This window comes from Alosa sapidissima, chromosome 20 (assembly GCF_018492685.1).
Source record: "Alosa sapidissima isolate fAloSap1 chromosome 20, fAloSap1.pri, whole genome shotgun sequence".
NCBI classification, from domain to species: domain Eukaryota; kingdom Metazoa; phylum Chordata; class Actinopteri; order Clupeiformes; family Clupeidae; genus Alosa; species Alosa sapidissima.
Window position 1 is genome coordinate 8,228,010 of NC_055976.1, and position 24,295 is coordinate 8,252,304.

At 42.8% G+C, this 24,295-nt stretch overlaps 2 protein-coding genes across 5 annotated transcripts; one reads left to right on the forward strand and one right to left on the reverse strand.

Moving 5' to 3' along the window:
* The first annotated feature begins 478 nt into the window (after positions 1 to 478).
* sytl4 (synaptotagmin-like 4) lies at positions 479 to 11,071 on the forward strand. Of its 4 annotated transcripts, none has more exons than XM_042073943.1 (17): positions 479 to 664; positions 2,691 to 2,819; positions 3,248 to 3,463; positions 3,942 to 4,051; positions 4,347 to 4,470; positions 4,818 to 4,952; positions 5,174 to 5,321; positions 5,437 to 5,536; positions 5,650 to 5,753; positions 5,931 to 6,020; positions 6,318 to 6,496; positions 7,270 to 7,372; positions 8,158 to 8,319; positions 8,908 to 9,013; positions 9,177 to 9,288; positions 9,483 to 9,691; positions 10,222 to 11,071. In XM_042073943.1, the coding sequence occupies exons 2-17, from the start codon at positions 2,713 to 2,715 to the stop codon at positions 10,362 to 10,364; spliced, it is 2,148 nt and encodes a 715-aa protein (XP_041929877.1). In that variant the 5' UTR covers positions 479 to 664; positions 2,691 to 2,712; the 3' UTR covers positions 10,365 to 11,071. The 4 variants fall into 4 exon arrangements, with proteins under 4 accessions (XP_041929877.1, XP_041929880.1, XP_041929879.1 ...); XM_042073946.1 differs by having other exon boundaries at positions 9,180 to 9,288; XM_042073945.1 differs by having other exon boundaries at positions 2,695 to 2,819.
* srpx2 (sushi-repeat containing protein X-linked 2) lies at positions 10,826 to 21,268 on the reverse strand. The gene is made up of 10 exons (XM_042073947.1): positions 20,709 to 21,268; positions 16,501 to 16,578; positions 15,623 to 15,814; positions 15,302 to 15,478; positions 14,651 to 14,774; positions 14,435 to 14,556; positions 13,676 to 13,855; positions 12,929 to 13,062; positions 12,397 to 12,518; positions 10,826 to 11,548 (listed from the first exon to the last, which is right to left on the reverse strand). Exons 1-10 carry the CDS (start codon positions 20,779 to 20,781, stop codon positions 11,368 to 11,370), a joined length of 1,383 nt encoding a protein of 460 aa, XP_041929881.1. The 5' UTR covers positions 20,782 to 21,268; the 3' UTR covers positions 10,826 to 11,367.
* Positions 21,269 to 24,295: the final 3,027 nt, after the last annotated feature.

Genomic DNA, 24,295 nt, shown 5'->3' on the forward strand with positions numbered 1-24,295 from the left:
GTAATTTCAGGAGTCATATCTGTATGTTTATACTTATACCACTCAGAACTGCAGTTTTACTTATTATGTTAAAGGCACAGTCAGGGATTTCGCGTTTGTTTGTATTTATGTTTTTGTTTAGATTCGTTAGCAGATGCTTTTTTGCAAAAACAGTGTCATACAGTGCGGAATGGGCAGCTAGCGGTTGTTAGGAGATTTTTGTTTGCTGAATGTGTAGACCTACTAGCAATTCGATGATATATGTTGTGGATTACTATCCTCTTATAAAATCAAAACACAACCAAAACAAAATAGCAATGGTAAATAGGCCTACCTAGTTCAAATAAATGTTATACTTCATGCCACTGACAGAAAATAATAATCATTCCTTAATTATAATAATAATGCGTAAGGATGCAGATGCGTGTTTTTTTTTATCCTTACGTAGACTACAAGTGAAAAGGGTGGTGCTCATTTGCGGATAGAGTTTCATCCATGGGCCCATGTAGACACCTGTTACAAAACCTCTTAGCACATAGCACAGTATCTTGAGGGAAAAAAAGTTGTCCACCTTCCGGGAATGAGATTGTTTTGGCATTGCTCAAACGACTTGTAAAGGAGGTTTCGTGGGAAACACCAAGAGGAAGAGCGTGGAAGTGGTGGACAGACTACTTGAAGGGCTTTGGTAAGTAACCTAGACTGCTTGGAATAATTGTTTGAGAGATACTAGAATGTTACAAAGTGGAAACATTTAAGTCGGTTTACTTAGACAGGTATCGTTAGAATATTTTACTCGCGAAGGGAAGCCTGTCTTCGACACTTCAGTTCCTTCATACATTTGTAGCCACTTGCAAACAGATTTTATGCGATTTTTTCGCCTCTTGTGTAACATTGTTGACTAATCAGTATACTTATATCCAGCTGATCATAATCGGCGTGTTACGGAAATAACTTGTATTTCCTCGATATCTTGTCGGCGATTCAGCTCGAGTGGAATCTGTGTGCTGTTTGACATATTCCATTCGTTTTTTGTCTGACCGTCTTGGATGATGTTTTCTGCTTTGCATTTGAAGCTAATTTATGGTTGCTTGGTGATGGTAATAGGAAAATATTATTTTTTAATATTCGTGGGCAGGCTGTTTATCTCACTAGTTGTAACAGCGTTATGCTGTCCTGTCACCATATTTCCCCAACTTTTTAAATGGCTTGGCTATGTTAGGGGTCCATTGTGTTGTGTTGCCAAGTTGCAGCCTTGGTATTCACCGCCATAAGATGTATTTAAGCAGGTTTGTTTTCTAACAACACAGTTGATAGCCTGATAAGCACTTTAGAAATTCGTTGTAGGCTACTTTCTTGCTATATTGATGGAGCATAGGCTATATTTATATTTTTTAATTGCGACAACTTCCCTTTCGCTTTGACGGGTGGTGTCCTTGGCGTTTTTAGTGGATGTGGTATTAACAGGCGCAAATAAGGATACTGCAATAACGATTGAGTCACTCCATGGAATAGATACTGTGCATGTCAAGCTGTCGCCAGCAAACTAAATATCAGCATTGAATAAATAATTATCTACGGCACTCCACCCTTGCCTGTGTATCCCTAGAGGGTGGGAACCCAGTGATATGCGGTTGAGCTCATGCTGCCCTTGTTTTTTTCCCTGTTCGCCTTCTTGAGAACGTCTGCCAGGGTGAGCCTGTGGGACAGGGCACAGCCAATTCCACCACCGGCCTCAACATCGTCCTGGCTGCACCCATGAAAGGAGGTCAGCCTGTGACGATATTCCCATGCCCTGCCTTGTCTCTGTCAAACCTGGAATAACACAGAGCAAACTATGACAAATTTAGCCTACTTGGCCATGAAGGTCACTGTTCAGCATTTATTTAGAGCTGTCTAACTAAGATCGATATTTCATTCCTCTCACCTCTTTGGTATGTTTTTGGAAATAAATAATTTCCTTGTTCTGGATACTATTAGTGTGATATTAACTTGCTGTAGCTTATGGCCTATGATCTTCATTCAAATTCAATTCAAATGTGACTATTAAACAAATTGGTTGGGTACAATACAATATATAGATTATCCATGTTTGGGCCTTGAAAGTTAATTTCAGCCCCCTGGTATTTTGTGTTCATGTAACTCAATTCCACTCCCAAGATGTTTGAACCATCCATCTGACTGTTTATGTTCAGACATGAGCACTTGACTTCATCCTGCTTACAGCAAACCTCTGCCTGACCCATCAGTGTTGTTGTGGGCATGTTGTTTAATGCTTCTGTTTTGTTATCGTTGCGATCTTAATTAGCCTGCCCCTGCAGGGCAGAGTGTCGAACCCCTGACTGGCTGGCAGCAGCAGGCTCTCTGCATGGTGCCCTTCCCACATGGGAGAGAGAAGGAAAGGTCACTTTATCCACTGAGTGCCCTCTATAGCCCCCTCTTAACATTCCCTTCCACCGCTCTCTATCCCTTTACCATTCTTTGCCATCTCCTATGGCCCCTATAAGATGCAGATTTATTGTTTACACGTGGAGACGCTGGCAGGCAAGAACAGAACCTGTTTAAGTCAATACTTTGTGCTAGATGTAAATGTATGATATGAACTATGCCGATTGGACTTTCCGACGATGATTGTTGATTTTTGGTGATATTTTGGTGTAAATATATATGCTGTGTGTTTGTGTGTGTGTGTGTGTGTGTGTGTGTGTGTTTAGATAGCTGGGTGAGAGGTTCAGGATGCTGGAGGTGAACGTGGCCTTTCTGACCGAGTCGGAGCGGGAGGTCATCCTGGAAGTGCTAAAGAGAGATGAGGAGCTCAGACGGGCTGAGGAGCTGAGGGTCAGGTAATGACATACCCTGCCCTTGAAATACCATGCTGCCCTAAGCAACTTTCTGGAGTTTTTATTGTTGAGATCCCTGTTGACAGGAAGTGCAATATGTGCAACATCTCCTACTAAAAAACATACAAAGTGTTATTTGTCTTTTAATTATCATTTATTTTGTATTTTGTTTTATTTTGGATTATTTTGTATATCCATCAGCAACATATAGCAAGTCACTTGACCTATCAATAGCTGTTTTTGTGTGTCTGTGTGTAAAGAACAATGCAGATACTTGTTTCTCATAAATGCTGCCTAATATCTGAAGCTGCACCAAGTAAACACTATTAGGTGTGCAACATGCTCCTCCATCTCCTCTCATGCTCCATGAGATGGAGTAAGACAACAGAAACACATTGATAACCTCTAGTGTAACCTGGGTTCTGCCGTAGGAGGTTGAAGCTGGAGGTGCTAGACATGAAGCGGAAGGGGGCTAAGCGCGGCAGCGGCCGGTACAGCGAGCGCAGTTGCGGTCGGTGTCAGGAGTCCCTGGGCAGAGTCCTTGGCGGGGCGAGCCAGTGCCGGGTGTGCAAACACCACGTTTGCCGGAACTGCCGCCTGGTGCAACCCAATGGTGCCTGGGTGTGCACTGTGTGTTCCAAAGAAGTGTAAGACTGTCTCTCTCACATTTTATTTTTATTTTTTTAACAGTACTAGCCTTTGAGCAAACTGGAATGACAACTAGAAGGATGAGAATCTATCATCAGACCTCTCTCATCTCATCTGCACATGCAAAACTACCTTAGGGTAGTTTTTAGAGTAATATCAATCAATAATACTGTTACTTATTAAGCCATGTATTACCTTGTATAATTTTATGAACTTCAATTGTTTCTGTTGCACACAACCCCCCCATTCTCAGACTTGAATGTACACATGGTGGCTTACTACAGATTAAACACTGACTTCAATGAATGTTAGTGAACAAAAAGTTGCCATTCCATTTCCACCCCCATTGTAATGGCCCCTACTCTAGAGTGCCCCAGTTTAGGGTGGAAAATAAACACCAGTGTGGAAAAAGGAGGTGGTCCGTGGCTTGCTGGGTAAATGTTTTACTGTTTGACCAGTGCCGTGTGTTCCTCCCAGTGATCTAAAGAAGTGCTCCGGAGACTGGTTCTACGACCAGAGGGTGAACCGGTTCTCAACAGCTCCAGGGCATGATATTGTCCGAGCCTCACTCAAGAAGCGCCCGCCCTGTGAGTATAGGAAGTCTCTGTGTGATTTTTGGTGAACAGGAAGGTGTGAACTGCACTCACTGTTTCCTGTGGAATGCAGTGAATGAAACCGTTTCTTCTTTATACAATTCCTTTATACAATGACATTTTTGACTTGGGTGTGAAATAACGCCTAAATACACAGTGAATATTAGTTTACACGTATACTTTGGTTGCACTGTAATGCTGATGTGATGCTGTAAGCTTGAAGCATGTCTTCAGATAAAATCTGACTATGATCTAATTATGACTAAGCATAACACCTCTGTTTTTTTAGTGAAGAAGCGAGAGACTGCGGGGGACCTGCTTTTGAACAGCACAGAGTTAAAGCCCAGCCCAGCTGCTTCAGCTGTTCCAGTCCCACGACCCAGAAAGAAGGACCATGCTCCCTCCAACAAGGGGTGAGGGCAAGAGACTGCTCTGAGCAGAAGCACTATGTTACTGTGGCACGCATGATCATTTTCCATTTTGTTATTTCACATTTGAATACCACTTCAGTGTTCAGTGTTTTTCTCCTACAGGGAAAATGGGTTGATGATGGGTCCATGTTGATTGAATAATTTTGCAACAGTCTGTAGATGGTACGAAACTGTAGTAATGGGCTTGATGTCCAGTGAAAAGAATACTGGATGAATGTTTTTATTATCTATGACTGTGAATGAAACATCTGCCAGTGATGTGATGCAAACTGATAAGTATGTGTGCAGGATGATGAACGATGCTGCTGCTGCTGCTGCTGTCATTACAGGCAGCTGTCAAACGTGTTGGAGCTGCCTGAGGCGCGGGAGCCGCAGCGGAGTGTCACAGAGTCGGCCGAGAAGTCCAGCCTGTGCAGCAGCCGCACCAGCACCGAGTCATCCCACAGCACTCCGGCTCTTCCCCGGTAAGCGAGCGCGGCCAAAAAAAAAAAAAACATGCCTGTCTCCCGGCTGTGCCCCATGAATTAATGATGGGTGTCCGTCTGTCGCCAGGAACGCTTTAAAGGACAAAGCAGAATAAATCAGTTGTCTCTGAAGCTGGCGGCAGTGTCGTGGAGCGGTGACGCATTTGCCACACGTCCAAGGTTTTATTTCAGATGTTAATAGTGTCGTGTTCTGCCATCAGGAAAGGTATCAAGTCTCCTCAGCACAGTCCTGCAGGCTCCACAGTGTCCAGTCTCACTCAGCACAGTCCTGCAGGCTCGACAGTCTCCAGTCTCGCTGGGCCGTCCAAATCCAGCAAGCCCCCCAGTCCCATACCTGAACCAGAGACCGTAAGAATCTTTCACTCCAGCTATTCCCTTTTCACCTTCTTTCACCCATCTTTGGGTATTTTTGTCAGTAAATAAAAAACTACTCTCATTAAATGTTCTTAATGGTTTCTCTCAGGCCTCTTTGAGATACAGGCTCAATCAGCCCTCAGAAGTGGCGGACCCAGAGGTTGATAGGCTGTTCAAGAAAAGCGTCAGACGGGTGCACAAAATCTCAGGTAGTTTCCTGTTTCCTGCTTTTGTCACACAGTAGTTCCCTAGCATCCTGCTCTTTGAATGCCATCTCAAAAATTCTCTGATTAACAGTAGCCTCTTCCGCTTTTTTTTTCAGGTAGTCGGCCGACATCGACTTTAGACCTGCGTGAAGATGGTGTCCGCACCACAGACGGGTCAATGGGTGACCGGAGCAAGTCTGTACCTGGCCTGAATGTAACTGTAAGCAGCTTTAGTCTCTCTCATGACATTTGCATCACATCCACAATAAACTATCCACACATATCACAGGGTTGAGTTGATATTTGCATATTAGTTTGCATAGATCTGCAGTAGTATTTTTGGACACCTGCTGGTGACTGATACAACTGTATTGTGTCTGCTGTGCCACACAAACAGGACGATGAAGAAGATGAAGACATTGATAACCTGGTGACCATACACAGAAGGAACATGGGTGATAGCACCTCAAGTCTCCGCAGTTCCCCAGTAAATACACTGATTTACATCATTAAAGAATCACATTTAGAGACACATATACGCTTGCTGTATTAATGGTCATTAATTACGTCTTTTATTTATCTATTTTTTTCTATTGACACTTATGCCAACTGTAGAGAGACTTGTAGTTTGTATATAATCTTGACTTGGCTATTGGCTCTTTTGGTTACATCCTGAATACATTTTTTTTAATGTTTTTTCTAATGTCACATGTCCCTACTGTCTAGAGTCAGTTTAGAGTGTTTACATGATGTGGTGTTCAGGTGTTGTTGCTGCCCCCAACAGAGCACTCTGGGCAGTATGATGAGCGTGTACAGTGAGGCGGGAGATTACGACTGTGTGGAGGTGACTGGAGACATCCTCTTCTCCATCAGCTTCCAGGAGCGCAGCCAGACGCTGTCCATCCTGGTGAAGGAATGCCGGGGGCTGGCCTACGCTGACGCGGTGAAACAGCGCTGCAATCCGTAAGTGGCCCACTCAGCAGAACAGGAACAGCGGCAGGCCTCACGGGGGAGGCCACACCAGGCACAAAGCTGAAGCACTCCGTTCGCCAAGCGTAAAAATAGTGTCTGCAGTTAAAGGCTGATCTAATATTTTCTAGCCACTGTCACGTCTGGTGAGGCCAGTTCCATTGATTACAGTGGAAGCTAATTGTTGCAGCAGACGCTACGCGAACGGAACGCTTCAGTTACGTGCCCGACGTAGCCTCCCTGGACTGCGGGACTGAACATAGAATAAGAATTAGAATATAGAACATAGAATTAGAATAGAGTAGACATTCCTATTCCCATCACACAATGTGCCTAACACAGAACACCTGGAGTCTCACTGATGAGAGTTGCTAGATATTTGATCTAATGCATTACCACAACTTTCTAGCAGACTGATCCTACAGCATTGCTGCTGTTTTTCTGTGTAATTTTGACTAGTATAATAGTGTATATAGTATAAGTATTTCACTTGCATGAGGTCAGTTTGTACTCTTTTCTGTTCCTCTTTTTAAAAAACCCCTCCACTTGTGGGAAAGGGTCCACCCAGTAGGCGAGTTCATTTTGACTCTATCAGAGAAAAAAAACATAATTTTTTCTTTGAATCAGCACACTGTGTTCTACTTTTAGCCACTGCAGACACACGTGTGGTTCTGTGTGGGTGGGGAGGGATTTGAGCCGGGGAGTGGTAGGTTGATGAGTCGCTCACCTTGGAACTGATGTCTGTCTCGCTTCTCGGTCTTGCACAGGTATGTGAAGTGCTACCTCCTGCCAGACAAGTCTCGCCAGGGCAAGAAGAAGACGGCCACCAAGCGCAACAACATCAACCCCATCTACAACGAGACCCTGAAGGTACGGGGGCCCGAAGAGCCGTTTTTTTTGGATTCCTGACTTACCACCAAACGTCTGCTGACTAACAACCACACTCCGCTACCTCCAAATGTTTTCCAAATTAAGGACTTCCAGTCACTGCTCATTTTTCCCATCTTAGTATTTCGAAGTAGGGTGTTGTACAAATATGAATAGTTACTGCCTTTTGGGAACACATTTTTCCACATGTGTGGTATCTTATTAATTGCCTTGATAAAAATATTTTTATATTTTATATTTTTATGAGTTTATTCAACCTACTGTGCAAAAGGTTACTACAAAACATGCCAAGGCAATGAATATGCAGCAATTTGCCACTGACTAAAGAAATGATGCAGGAGACTGGCTGTAATTATAAGCGCTTGATTACTGGGTCTGCGTGACAGGCAGTGTTAGAGCAGGCAATTAGCTGACCTCTGGCAGGTTCTTAGGGCTGCTGCGGAAATCGACGATAAGTACAGGGTTATCACCAGCAGACAAATATTGATTTTTTTTGGTGCCAGCCCTTTAGTTAATCCACTGAGCAAACAGGACGTGTTGAGTAGACTTGAAGGTCTGCGTGCCACACGCCCAAACAGAGGCAAGAGCATTGTAATGAACACCTGTGTTCCAGAAAACAATTCATTGTGGCTGACATCAATAGAGTCGATACATATTTGACACCATTTTTCCCTTTCTTAATTACCTTTTTTCTTCATTCATCCGTTCCCCCTCCCTGTTGTGCTCTCTCTGTCTCTCTCTCTCTCTCTCTCTCTCTCTCTCTCTAGTACTCTATAAGCCGTTCTCAGGTCACCACCCGCACGCTGCAGCTCTCCGTCTGGCACTATGACCGCTTTGGCCGCAACGCCTTCCTGGGAGAGGTGGAGGTCCCGCTAGACTGTCACGACATCGACTCTGGCCACCAGCAGTGTGTGGCCCTTAGGGGAAGGGTGAGCGCTTGACTGCAGACACACACACACACACACACACACACACACACACACACACAGCAGTGGTCTCTAATTGCCTTTCCACAGGTGGCACGTCAGGAATTCATGTAGTGTAATTAGTGAGTGACGCTGAGACACAACGTGTTATGTCCATTCCATACAATAATGAGAGAAGCATTAACATCTATTTATTAACATCAATACATGTCACAATAATAACAACTCAATGTTTATTACCATATAAAGGCTCCATTCAGTCTGTCTCAATATAAAGACCACCATTTCGCTACTGTAATGTGACCGCTCGTATTACACAGACAATCCCACTAAAACCCAGGCATCCACAATTCATGATCCCAGAACCCAGACCGGGCTCAGGCATCAGGCCAGGCCTGTGTGGGCTGCCAGCCAGTGAGCTTTTGTCCAAGCTACCACAGGGAAACATATGAGGCCAGCATTCCGAGTCTGTGTCACTGCCCAGCCCTAAGTTCCTCATTCCTCCATGGGTCAGTTTCCTCGTTCTGCAGTGGCGGTAGATGTAGGGAGACTGCTCATGTCGTGTCCTCTGCTCTGTCTGTGTTGTTGCAGGTGCCCTCCTCTCTCCAGCACACTCCATTCTCACAGTACAAAGGGGAGTTGGTGATCTCCCTGAAGTACATCACAGCCAAAAACACATTGACAGATAAGTCTAAAGGTACCAATTTCAATGCTTTTTTAAGTAAATGTTCCACACTGTACCATGATTTGTTATTCAGAATTAACAATGAGTGTGAAGTATCAACACTGAGTAAACAGTGAGGATGATCAAGTAATTTCCCCCCCACTGAGTTCTGAGCGCTTGCTCTCTCTTCCACCAGCAGGAAAGAAGGGGAAAGGTAAAGGAGAGGCAGAGCTGCATGTCCTGATCAAAGAAGCCAGGAATCTAACAGCCATGAAGGCAGGGGGCACCTCAGACTCCTTTGTAAAAGGGTTGGTAGCTCAACTGTTTCAATACTGCTCGTATTGCACAATGCAGTCCAATGTGCTTTTGTTTCACACAAATATTAATATAAGTATTATAAGGAATTGTTTAAATGATTATTGTTCATTTATGTTTTCCAAAAATATAATCTGATTTCTTTTTTTCTTTTTGAATTATTTGGTGCTCTTTGGATCGATCCCAGGTATCTGCTGCCATCCAACAGCAAATCCACTAAGAGGAAGACTCCGGTGGCCAAGAAGACACTGAACCCGCACTACAACCACACATTTGTCTACAAGGACGTGAGTGTGGAGCAGCTGAGGACCATGTGTCTAGAACTGACCGTGTGGGACCGGGAGGCGCTGTCTAGCAACGACTTTCTGGGAGGCGTGCGTCTGAGCACAGGGACAGGTGAGGAGCACCTCACTCGCTTCTCATCGATTATTTTTCATTGGGATTTGGAGCGATATAAATTCAGATAATTATTGTAGTGTTTTCTCTGATTTTACACTGCACTGTATTGGTAATAGCTTTTTGAAGCACCTCCTTGAATAGATTGTACTTTATTTAATTGTACTTTCTTGATATTACAATTTCACACAGCATTGAATGTTTGTACTGAACATTTGATCTAAATTCATATGTACAACATAGTATTTTTCTATGTTTAAAATGTACAGAAGATGCCATTCTGTCTTTTTAGATCTAAACGTCATGATTGTGCAAATTGCATGATGTTGCAAAGTTCAGAACCCTTGAACTGTAGACACAGCTGAATAATTCCAAGATCAGTTTGACCTAGGTGGAGTTGGTGTTTTGGACTGTATCCAGTGTACATGTTTGTTTTTGTGTGTGTGTGTGTGTGTGTGTGTGTGTGTGTGTGTGTGTGTGTGTGTGTGCCTTGCTGATTGATGTTTTTTTTGACTCTGCACCCACGGCAGTCACTCTGCAGTCCGGCAAAGAGGAGTGGCTGGCGGAGTCTTCCCCAGAGGAGGTAAGCCTGTGGGAGCGCGTCATGCAGTACCCCGACTCGTGGGCAGAGGGCACTCTTCCCCTGCGCGCCTCCATGGGGAAGAGCAAATGAGGACAGCCGTCCCCACCGAGAGGCTCACGACGAGGCGACAGCCTGCCACTGCGCCGGGCCTCTTACGAAACTCCCCTCTCGCTCCGCTAGCTCAGTCAACAAAGGTGTCGCGTACAAGAGCTGGGATTATCATTTGTAATGCTGAGTTCTACAATGCCAAAGCAGAATGTTTTATAAAATAGATTTAAAGATTTTAAAAAAATCTACATTTATGAAGCATATACATGTATATATATATTTCTGTTGAAGGGATTATGTTCTATAGTTGCAAATTTTATGTTGAGTTGTCTCTTTTAACTTTAGGTTGGATGAAGTGTTGGATTACATTTGTGGTGTGTTTGTGTATGTCATTGTCATCTAATGGTTTTGTTTCACTGTGGTCAAAATGCAAGGCAAACCTTGACTGACTGCAAAATAGGTTGAACTCCACACAGAAAGAACACAGAATTACACAGAAAATATCAGTTCTCATCATGTTTTATTTATATGTTTGTTCATTTTTTTATTGTTGTTATTTGAACACGTTAACAGTTACTTAATGTAAATGTGTCCCTCTATCGTTACACATTCCTCTTCAGTGACAAACTGTCCAAGGACTCCAAACATAACTTTTATATTCTCTGTTCTCTCCTTTTAAATGCACTTTTTAAATACATCACATAAAGTCATTCACCTCAAAAGTAATATAATAAACTTTCAACAACCTATGTTGTCTGACTGTGCCCGATTCTCACCTGCATTTCATATGTATTTCATTTGCTTGGTTTAATACAGGTTCTTGAACTGATGATATGCTTTAACAGTAACATCACTACTGAGCCAAAAGCACACATGTGCTCTTGACATTACTACTGCACTAAGTCCCCTCATCCAGCCTAAGGTCTTGGTCTGCCTTGCTCTAGTTGTGCCACATGGGGAGGATTCCGGTGTCCGAGCATGCCCCCAGTCTGTGAAAAAGCATGTGAGGTCCCTAGGCCGTGGAGCAGGTCACCACAGGTCACTCTCACTCGCACATGTCCCTATTGATCTCCAGACGTTCCCTCTCCTCCTCCTCCAGCAGGTAGTCCTCTATGTAGGCGTAGAGCTCCGTGGAGCCGGTAGGGTTCATGAAGCGCTCGCGGTCAATGCCGTCCTCGTCCACCAGCACCATGATGAAGTAGGAGGTGGAGATGTGAAGAGCTTGCCTGATAGAAACACACAATTCACTCACAGCTTCTGCATGCCTACGGAGCTGACCTTCAATACCTTGAATGCGGTTTCCATCCCACTTCATCAACCATTAATCCTCCATGCATCTTGGCCATCTTCTAATTTTCATAGCCTCATGCATGTGTCAGGTACACTAATATGTTTATTCTGATACATGTGTGTTATGCTGCTTGCTGCTCTGATTATCCCTTCTCCCTCTCTCCCCCCCTCCCCCTCCCCCCCTTCTTATCTCACTACCTGGCTGGCCCCAAACGAACAAGTTGAGTCATGTTTCTGCTCGAGGTCTCTTCCATTTTTAAAGGAAGTTCGTCCTTAATCTAGTCACCTAAGTGTTGCTCCAGGGGGGTTCAGGCTCTGGGCTCTGCAAAGCATCTTCAGGCCATTCAATTGTTAATGGCACTAAATTCAGTATATGGAGTTGAATGGAACTGAATTGCTAAGAGAGGAAAGGAATGCTCGAATAGAGAGTGGTGGTGTGCAGTGAGATCTTTGTTATTATAAGTGAACAAGCTGTTACCAAACAAGGTCAATTACCAGAACTAGAAATACATTCCATAATAGTTTGTTCTTTTAAGAAACCGTCACTTGTAGAGAGGCATCCATCTGAATGAAATTTTAACGGGATTAGGGGGGTAATTTGTGCCGATCTGTTGTATGTCTTACTGATTTCCCTTCCTTACTTAAGAAGCTCTGTTACCTGAGGCCCTTAATGACTTAATACCTGATAAACAGACAGCTTATGATATTTGAGAGGAAAATTGGTGAGTAATGCATGTCTGTTTCATGTCACACCGACCTACATATGGATGTTACATTAGCCTACCTGAGGCCCTCGATGACCTGTGAGTCCAGGTAATGTCCCTTGATGCGCCCCACCTGCCGAGGCTCCACCCCCAGCAGCTCAATCACAGTCACACGACGCAGATCCAGACCACAGTCCGCCTTCTGTATCCATCACACACGGACATACGACAATATGAGGAATACGGTCACAAATATGTGATTAGAATGTTCGCAAACCGAGAGTTCCGCACTATGGTGCGACAATAACACTCAGAGATTTTCCCCATAGACTGTATAAAGAACACAAACTATAGATCGTTTGCATAGAATTCTAGAAGGAACCAGGAAAATAATTCACTCCTTAACAGGTTAATACCTGTAGATTTCTGGGTCAAGCAGTGCTGGTGGTGCAGACCATCGATATGATGCCAATGACCATATAGGACTTCAGTTGCTAATTGGTATATTGACACCCTTTCAGATGTTTGGTGGGGCTTATTTTATATTATTTCCAATTGACTACCTGTGGTTACATGCTTGTCAGACACAGTAAGTCAGTATCAGTGGCTCACCTGTAACATAACATTTTGGATCTTGTAGTACGGGTTGGCAACATTTGGTGTGGACACAACCAGCAGTCTCCTCTTCTCATAGAACTGATCGAGCAACGCAGCTGCAGTCTTCACATCTGTATTGATGTGCATCACTGGACATACACAGACACACAAAGCATAACTCATTATATTATAAAGAGTGCAACAGCAGGGTACATCATCTGTGTACATGGAGCTGAGTGAGCTACAGTACTGGATCTCGTGATCCTATTTTCAGAGAAGACTAATCTAGTGTGTGGGTAAGGCACTGTAACATGATATAACGTACTGCCCTATTTCTTAAAACAGTCCAAATGTAATTTTTAAAGTATTGACTTATGAGCAGTTGTTGAGTAGTTTTATTTGGATTTGAAAGTAATTGCAGCCTAGTTGGAAGATGATGGAGTCCATGTTTGCCAAATTTCTGGCTTTGTTTCAAGACATTTCTACATTGTAATCTAATTATAGGATAAGCTTTGCCAGTTTGTGAAGGCAGGGGACTGACTAACCCTTTTATTATTTCTCTCCTCCACAGCCCTTTCTGTAAATGTTTGCGGGTGGTTAAGATCTGCTTAGCCATACAGAGCATGTTTGCCCACATAGTGAGTGTGTGGGTGCGTGTGTGTGTGTGTGTGTGTGTGTGTGTGTCCGTGTGAGTCATCGATGTCAGAAGATGATGAGTAATTCCAGCCGGGCAACATGACAGTGCTCATTAGTGGCACTCACACACACAATAAGGCGGCTCGTCCGACCAGCTGCGGTCAAAGCGACACACACGGGTGGCCGCACCGCTCCTCTCGTAGCCGCTGTCGCAGTGGTATTCGCAGGTGGCGCCGTAGTTGTTCAAGTCCGACGAGCAGGTCAGGTAACCATGGAGAGGTGGTTTTAGCGCTGGGCACTTTCGGACTGTTGGCAAGGAAACACAGGTAGCGTTAATGTTTAACTTTAAAAGGGCACGCTTTCTCTGACTACATCACAGAGAGGCTTCCACCTCTCCTACAACGCTACCTTCTGTGAAACTACTATTCAACACACATGTAGTTTTATGCCAGAATAGACTAAAATAGATGAAAATAAATAAGAAAAAAAGAAAATGTAGCTATATTCCAAAAATAGTTCCCATCAAGATAAATACTCTGCTGTTGAGATTAAACATCTGAAGATCACAATTTTACAACAACCTTTGTTATTTAGAAGAAAACTCCCCAGTGTAAAATCTCTGGCCTTGGACGCCTTTCTCTGACCATGATGCACTCTCCAATTGCCATAGCAACACAGCTACAAATAACACATTATAAGGTCATCCAAAACAAGTCTCAAGTTACCAGTCCAAGATCAAAACTAATCAAATGGAGCCTGTTTGCACACTCCCAGCTCTTGAATATAAACAAAGACTGGCCTTGCGTGAATCCCATCATTATGGCAGGCATCCGTAAACAGGTTGTTTTTTTCCCGGCCACCTAGTCCGGAACCTTCCTGACTTACCCTCCACGCGCACATTGAACTTGCAGGCAGCTCTGTTGCGGGCCTGATCGTACACACGGTAGCGGATGATGTGGATCCCCTCGGCGAACATAGACCCAGACTCAGGGCCCACGCGCATGAGGCTGCAAGAGAGTGGCAAGACAGGCGTTAGTTTAAATGAGGCCAGCAGGCACAGAATTTGGCTATAATGAGATGGCATTGCTACGTCGGGCATACTCAAGCGTTTTGCCAGAGGTGTCCGAGGTGTGAGGCCGATTCCAAGACACCCGGGCCGTGAGTTTTCCGGGCTCCGCCACCTTAACTTTGGACTCGGGGCACTTTATTTTCGGAGGCTCATTGTCTGGAAACAGCCAATTTTAAGCCAACAATTCAGAGCAGGATTTTCTTGTCTACAAAAAAGAGAGCTAGCAAAAGTTGGCTCTAATAAGGTAAACATCCTGTGGGGAAAGTATCCAAGTGCCTCACACTGGCTATCTAAACAAAATAGTGATCCAGTGTGTGTGGGGGAAGGGTCTAGCCACTATTCCCTGATATATCTTAAAAGGACACAACATATGCAACAACAAGATATGTGTTTACTCTTCCTTGGATATGATCCAAAAATTACCTGTGTACAAAACAAAGTACAAGTCATTATTTCCACCACACAAGTCCAGTTATTTCATCATACATTCTGAAAGCCTCATCTTGAAGTGGTTTAATTTGATCAAATGAGAGGTACTCCAAAATGTATATGGTGAGCTGCATGTGCTGTAGTTTTGTCACTCATTTTTGTCTTGTGCTTCGTTAGAATCGTCTCTCCAGCAGTAGTGGAGCTCTTTACATAGTATATATCACACCATATCAAGCCAAACCGTAGGGAAGCACCTGCACAGAGAGGCTCCGAGCCAGTCCAGCTCCCACCGTCCTGGCATATGCGCACGTGGTCTCCCTCCAGCTGGTACCCGGGGTGGCACAGGTACTCACACCTGGAGTCCACCATCACGTTCTCCGAGCAGTGGAACGTCCCGTGCTGGATCACAGGCAGAACGTGACAACGGGCCCCTGGTCATCAGCGATGGACAGAGGACAATTTTAAGATGATGTGACCACTTTGATGTTACCAGCTACTTCAAAAGCAATTTATGATTCAGATTTACAGAAGACTGGTTCGTCAACAAAGAAAGAAAAAAAAAAAAGAGCACATACTCCGACAGTGGCCAGTGCCGGACCAGCGACGATTGGACATGCACTGCACCGATGGTCGCCCCACCAGCTTGTAGCCGCGGTCACAGGACAGCTCGCAGCGCGTGCCCAGCGAGCCGTAGTGGTTCCGGCTGCGCGGGGAGGAGCAGGACACGTCTCCATTGGGCAGCTTCAGAGTGTGGCACCAGCGCGGATCTGCCAGGAAAAAACACAACACACACGCACGCGCACACGTCATTCTCCCAGGAGTGCAGGCAGGGCGAGTGATCACATCATGATGCTGTTTAGTACAATTCAAATGGTGACCAGATGTGGAGTACCAGTAACCAGCATAGCTATTGAAGAGACCGTAGAAGATGCTGAATAATATAGATAGATAATATAGAGTGAACTGTTTGAGATGCTGGTGTATACTTATTGTTGTGGTCTAGCTGTGGGGTGTACTAGTGACAGTAGCAGATGTAGATGGTAATAATGTAGGTGGAGTGAACTGTTTGAGATGCGTGTGTATACTCACTGCTGTAGTCTAGCTGTGGGGTGAACTGTTTGAGATGCGTGTGTATACTCACTGCTGTAGTCTAGCTGTGGGGTGAACTGTTTGAGATGCGTGTGCATACTCATTGCTGTAGTCTAGCTGTGGGGTGAACTGTTTGAGATGCGTGTGTATACTCACTGCTGTAGTCTAGCTGTGGGGTGAACTGTTTGAGATTCGTGTGCATACTCACTGCTGTAGTCTAGCTGTGGGGTGAACTGTTTGAGATGCGTGTGTATACTCACTGCTGTAGTCTAGCTGTGGGGTGAACTGTTTGAGATGCGTGTGCATACTCATTGCTGTAGTCTAGCTGTGGGGTGAACTGTTTGAGATGCGTGTGTATACTCACTGCTGTAGTCTAGCTGTGGGGTGTAATAAGGTTCCTCCTCCTCATGCAGGACCTCATTGTACGTATCGTATGTCGTCACTGCCGAACATGAAACCACAAACAAACCACTGACATCACTGACCAGGGGTTATAGAGCCACACAGAAAGAAACTGTGACGCATGAATTTAGCTTAATTATGACCCGCGTGCCCATGGGGTGTGGAGGAAGTGTTGTGGTGCAAAAGGCCTGGACCATTCAACAGTGTGGAAAAATGTATCCAAACGATGGCTCAAAATTGAAAAAAAACGTTATGGAACATAATGGAGCAGAAAAGTGTTCATGGATAGGTCATTGATTCTGTTATAGCTAGATAATAGATCCTGTGAACATTTAGAGTGCTCCATTACTTTATTAATAAATAATTTGATAATTTGAGTCATCTTGTAGATAATGTTTCTATTCTTGTGGATTGTCTGCACCTGCATGCAGGTTTGTTGGGCAAGGCCCCTACTAGTTCTCTGCATCAAGCAAAATAATTGGCCCAAGTTGTAGAGCACTGATGTGCTCTATCACACGATATTACAGAAACAAACAACCTAATTGCAGACTTGAGATGGACGGGTTTGAAATGGCATGCTGCTACCAATGCCTAAAACCCTGAGTATGGCTTACATGGCAGGTGAGGGGTTAAACTGACCAAACTATTTAGAAGATTCTTATTCAGTATTCTTATTTGACTCTTAGACATCGCTCGCATGATGGTTAATTTTGGAGACCATATCTTTACAGCTTTTACGATCTTCTTTAAAAGGTAATTCTTTACACCCTATTTGGGTTGAGGTCTTTAACCGAAATGGTGCATTAAGGTTTACTAAGTCATCAAGCAGAACTCCATCATTCTGCACTGATATGCAGAACGGACATGTGCGTTGATAGATGTGAGAACCCAGTAGAATTCTTTGATTTTGATTCCAATGATAGTAAGACCCTCAAAAAGTCCCTGGAAAAACAGTGTTATGCAATCTTTAAACCAATTTCAGCATGAAAGCCAGCACTGATGAGTTTCATATAACTGTAAATGTAGGTCAGTAAAGGGTCTCAGTGGAGTCTCCGATTGTTCCAGACCAACTGTTTGGCAGCCCATGCTGCATATCCCCCTGTTTAGAGGATGTAGGTTTGATAAATGGAAAACTACAAACACCTGGTTTTGAGATTAGGGGCGCCCAGAAGACCATGGCAAACCCCGGCGGCCTTTTTCCTGCTTATTCATGCTCTGCACACTTGCACATTCTGTGCAGAGTTAAATGGACTACTTGAAAGAATTTTTGTCATGATCAATTGACATGATTAATTCCAGTAATTACCACGCATGCTGTTGGTAAAGAGAATCACGCCAGTCTTCTGCAGGCCTCTGCCTGATAAATTGTGCACAGTCAGTTTGGTGAAGGGGAAAAAGAAATGTACATCATTTCCTTTCCATGATACCTTCTATTTAGTCATTTTTTCCACCATCTAAAGCTGATCCTGTTTCATTCTACAGCTACATTCAGCCAATGGGCTTCTCACTTGCTTTTGATGGCGAGCCATCACATTCAGGATTTTTCCATCATTGTGGTAGAGTGTACGTGGGGAGAGATCAGAAAAGTCAGAGTCAGCAAAACTATATTTGTTCTGCAATTTGAACTTGCTGTTTACAGCAGGATGTGTTTTGACATGAACAAAGTTATTAGTGGAGCAATTCGGGCCAACGACTACAAACATCTGTACTCAAGTCATTTCAAACCAGGTGAATAAGGAATTTGTACAGTACAAAATAGAAGTAGCTGTTGCTCGTCCTCATTAAACATGTCAAGACACAATTGTTTCAGAGCACAACGTGGCAAACATGTGTGCCTAGGCCAGCACACAAATACTCAGAGAGCATTGTGAATCAAACACAAATGTTGACAGATTGTGTTCATTAAAACGCCATTTTTCTCAAACTCTATTAACCCTTTTCTGTGCCATGTTCCCTTAAATGTTATAACAGATATAGACAACAGATCGATTTAGGAGGTTCCATGTTTTTCTTGTTTGTAAATTTGAGTCAACATGTGGATACACGCTGATTCAAATTATGGATAGTCTGTGCCTGGATTTGTTGGGTGTGACCCCAAAGTTAAAAAAAACACACCAATCTGCCAGAATATTTGAGTGCTTAGCTCAGATATGCATAGAGGTTCCTTTGTTTTTGCTTCCAATATGTCATGTGTACACACTAAAGTCTTCACAGAACTCTTCACAGAACCTTATTGCAGATTTGAGTTTTAGGCCCAGATATCTTGGCTGAATAGACTGCCCATGCTAAATCTAGGGAGTGCTACTGTACATCTGCATCAAGGATCCACAAATATAATTGGCCCAATTATTGGACCACCAACAGCAGCGTGAAACCTATCTGAAGGTTTTCACAAGGGCTGAAAACCTTGGGAGGGGTCTGTCAGCAGATGAAGGGTTAACCTGAACAAAATCTTATTTGACAACTACTCTTCATGTCTTGAATGAATGGACTAAGTCGTTCAGCTACAAAACACATTCATGCAAGTGACATAACCTTTACAGCTGTGTATGCTACAGCGTGCACTAGACTCTAGAGAATGCTACAAGCCTAAAGCAGTAGACTTGCCACAAACTCACTGTAATTTTAAACTTTTCATCTTTAAAGAAATTGAAGAGGCCTAGAGATTGATGCTCAGCTAAATTGTAAATAGCACAGGGAATTACCAACAGTAGCCTGAACAGAATGACTGAGTATGACACACTACTGTCTTAATGCACCGACTGCCTTCAGGCAATCCTCCAGCAGTCAGTTTTCCATGTTCCACTGCAGCTCACAAAGGTAACTGGGGGCTGACCACATAGTCACTTGGGCTGGCCGACTAACACTGATGAGGTTGTAAAATACCGAGACTATGACACAGCCTGCTTCAGCTGAAGCATCCAAGGCAAGCTGTTTATAGAGTGCTGCTTACTTTACCTGGAAAGCATGCAACTTAGGGCAACTTTGGCTAAGGAACACCACCCAAAGTGCTGAAAAACATATGAAGTTGTCCTGTGTTCTACTCATACAGAAGGAGAATGGCAAACATTTGTCAGGATCCAGCCATAGGATACAAAATAATTGTAAAAATTCCTGAAACCATTCATTATTGTGCCAGGGGTGTGAACTTTTAAGAAAATAAAAACATTGAATAACATGATAATGAAACTGCTGATGGTGCTTTTTTGCATCATGTAACAAATGGTGGGGCTGTTTCGATCAGCAGTCTCAGTTTCATTAAGTGTTGACTTTAAAGATACTTAAAACAGGTGTAGGCTAATTTCAGGTGGGTTTAAATTATGGCTTCAGCACAGGTGGTTTTGGGGTCCTTAGCAATTTTCTTGTGATAAAGAGTTTAAATTGGGGTCTAAGTTAATTATAGATGAGGAGAGTAGACACAGCAGGTATCAGAGTATCTTAAACAGCAACACCAGCACTGGTTGATGTTCTTCTAGATAGGCAAGTGAAAAGCATGACCATATGAAAAGATTCCACGAGGTTTCTGTTGATACAAATGGTTGAGTTGAGACAGACATAGCCTACCTTGGCGTGCCTTATAGGCTACCACAAACAGAGAAACTGGTACTTGGCTTAACTTGTCTTGAAGATTGCTTGACACATTGTTCCCATTATGAGTTTGATACTTCTAGCCTACAGTAGATCCCTTCAACTTCAACAGCAGCCAGAACAAAACAGTAACAGCCTTTGTAACCGAGGAGCACAGCATAGCTTAGATTGATGTTCATTTTACTTTTCATGAATAAGTTAGTCTATATCAAGATGATCCAAATAAAACCTCACATGACCAAACTCTAAAAATTGAATGGAATATCCCCAGAGGAAGGATTCAATGCACCTCTGAATTAATAACATTCTGTTTCTCATTGTGAGGAGATCAACTTAACGCAGCTGCTTCTAATATGAACATTATTACTGCGGTGAAGGAGGTATGTCTCCACTCCACTGCATGGAATGCCGTTGCATATTAAAGCCATGGTCTAATTCTTAGGCCACTAGCTTATTCAGTGTAACATTAGGCCAGTAGGCAACATACTATAACTAATAACAATTTCAAAGACGTTAACAAGTCACGGTGGAAATAAACAATATGCTTTTAGACAAAAAAGTTGATTGATAGCCAAATCCTACCTTCAGTGTAATGCCCATGAATCCAGGATACAAAGTGCGCCTCTAACAACAAAACAATGCAAAGTTTTGCCATCAGGTTCTAACGTTGTTGTGTATTTGGATAACTTAACAGCTGACGCATGCAGCGAGAGTGGAGAATTCCAAAGTTAGTTGCCCTATCTCTAAAAACGCCAAGCATTCAGAAACGCTATTGTGTTACCGCGAGGTTTTTAAAAGATAATTAAAGTGAACGTGTTGTAAATATCACTGATATTTATAGATTCGTTTGCCAACGAAAGTTAGATGTAAGAACAACAGTGTTCGTTCCCTTCGTCTTCTGTCGTCAAGTTCGGAAAGTTCTGCCGCTAGTGCGCTAGTCCCCCAACTGAATGTACGCCGGCGGGTGGTCACAGTTTCAATCAGTCAGTTCACGGGGAAGCTACTTTAGAGCAGCTTTGCAAGCTATTTCTTCACAATATAAGTAGCTTTACATTACACATTAGTTGAAAATAATAATTTGAAATAAAGTGTGAAAAGTCTACATTACACATAATAGCAATAAACAACAATATGTATAAGTATATATACTCTTTTGATCCCATGAGGGAAATTTGGTCTCTGCATTTATCCCAATCTGTGAATTAGTGAAACACACTCCGCGAACACAGTGAGGTGAAGCACACACTAATCCCGGCGCAGTGAGCTGCCTGCAACAGCGGCGCGCGGGGAGCAGTGATGAGGGGTTAGGTGCCTTGCTCAAGGGCACGTCAGCCGTGCTTACTGGTCAGGGTTCGAACCGGCAATCCTCCGGTTAGAAGTCCGAAGCGCTAACCAGTAGGCCACGGCTGCCCCATATCAAATTAACAATGAAAATAATTCGTTTTATATTAACAAACCGTAAACATACAAACCATGACTTTGTAAGCTAATTAATTGAGTGTAATGCGAACAGGTGAGTCTTCAAACCCTTCTTGCAAGTCCAAAAACTAGCACAAGAATGCAAAACTCTATACTCACCAATGAGGAACCACTGTGCTCCTTACACCAAACAACTTTGTCGGCTTTACTCAAAAGACTACAATCTTTCAAGAATAAGGTAAAAAAAATGGCTTCCATCTGTCCACTCTACCATAAAGGCCTGATTGGGGGAGTGCTGCACTGATGTTTGTCCTTTACTCTTCTCTCATCCTCTCATAGGAACTCTGGATCTCATTCACAGTGAGCATTGGGTCCTTGGTTACCTGTCTGATCAAGGCCCTTCATCCCGGGTTACTCATTTTGGCTGACCGGACAGATCTAGGAAGACTGTTGGTTGTTCCAAACTTCCATTTGAGAATGAAGGATGCTACAAAGCTCTTGCTTTGCAGCATCCTTCACATTCAATGCTGCAAAATGTTTCTTGTATCCATCCCCAATCTGTGCCTACACAACCCTGTCTCGCAATTCACTCAACCTTGTGGCTTGGTTTTCACTGACATACACCATCAACTGTGAGACCTTATATAAAGAGATGTGTGCCTCTCTTAATAATGTCCAGTGAATTAGGCACAGGTGGACTCCTATCAAGTTGTAGAAGCATCTCAAGGACCATTGATAGAAGTAGGATGCACTACAGGTCAATTGCAAGCGTCATAACAAAGGGACTGAATAGGCCTACTTATGTAAATGAGATATTTCATGCTTTTATTTTTTGTACATTTATAAAACACTTCAAAAACCTGCTTTTTGTGAAGTGTTGGAATAGTGTAGATTGATGAGAAAAAAACGAATTGAATCCATTTTAATATAAGTCTGAAACATAACAAAATGTGGTGAAAAACTCGAAAGGGTCTGAAAACTTTCCAGATGCACTGTATAGGCTACAGTTTACTGTACAACAGTACTGTATACAGTAAACAGGGACTACAGATGGAAACTAGAAAATGCAATTCCAGGGAATTACCAGTGCATGAAAATGCAAAACATATGGTGTGAAATATATTGTTAAAACAGATGATGTGCTAATTGGCAACCAACATGATGAGGTTTAATATAGTTGGAATGACTGAACAGTCAAATAGGTGGATAGTTTAAAAGGTTAAATTATTTGCTAGGTAGATGAGGTTAAATATAGTTGGAATGACTGGACAGTTAAATAGGTGGATAGTTTAAATGTTAAACTATTTGCTAGGTAGATGAGGTTTAATACTGTAGTTGGAATGACTGAACTAGGTAGATGAGGTTTAATATAGTTGGAATGACTGAACTAGGTAGATGAGGTTTAATATAGTTGGAATGACTGAACAGTTAAATAGGTGGATAGTTTAAAAGGTTAAATTATTTTCTAGGTAGATGAGGTTTAATGTAGTTGGAATGACTGGACAGTTAAATAGGTGGATAGTTTAAATGGTTAAATTATTTGCTAGGTAGATGAGGTTTAATACTGTAGTTGGAATGACTGAACTAAGTAGATGAGGTTTAATATAGTTGGAATGACTGAACTAGGTAGATGAGGTTTAATATAGTTGGAATGACTGAACAGTTAAATAGGTGGATAGTTTAAAAGGTTAAATTATTTGCTAGGTAGATGAGGTTTAATATAGTTGGAATGACTGAACTAGGTAGATGAGGTTTAATATAGTTGGAATGACTGAACAGTTAAATAGGTGGATAGTTTAAATGGTTAAATTATTTGCTAGGTAGATGAGGTTTAATATAGTTGGAATGACTGAACAGTTAAGGTGGATAGTTTAAATGGTTAAATTATGTTGTGGACAGAGGAAACAGTTGAACAGGATGTGTAGTCTTAAGAGAATGAGACTGTATGCTTAAAGCCTGAGAAACTGATAGGGTGCAGGTGGCCTGGCCACCTGGCCTAGGATTCTAATTGCTTAACGGCCCAATTCTGATGTCATCAGCCCAATGTTAAGTCTATGGGGAAATTTTGAGTAGTTTTTAATGAATAGTTTAAAAAGTATAAAAGTTACAAAGATGAAAAATACAAAGCCCAGATGTCCTAAGTAAGACCTACTTAACATAGTTTGAATGAAGTTTCTATGTTAAACGGTTGAAGCTGCATTAATTGCGTTAGAAGAAGAAGAAGAAGAAGAAGAAGAAGAAGAAGAAGCCTAGGAAGAACAGTACAGTGCATTTTCATGCACTGTAATTAACCTTTGTGCCTAACCTAATGTGGCTTAGTACACTGTGCATTGTCCCTGTTAAATAACAGTATAAATACAATGCAATTGTCAACATGGCATGCCGCCAGAGTGGTCAAGATAAGACAAAAGAGTGCAGGTCAAAGGGGGTTCAATTACAGTGGAGAAGCAATGGGGGGTAAATTTCTTTCCATGTGTGGACATTTGTTTCAGTAGGTCAAGTTAACAGATAAAATGGCCAAAAGAGATTTAACTACTTGAATAATGTGCAAATTGTTAAATTACAGTTACTGAAAGTATAGCGTGTCTGCGTAATAGACTGCAGAAAAAGAACATTTTAAAAAGCATTTTGGAATATAACATTATTAACATTGCTCACCCACAAAATGTGTGGCAATCACTGAACAGCATGATAGCCTAACATTTCATTCTGTCATGCGACAGACAAAATAAAGGCCTGCTACCATTATA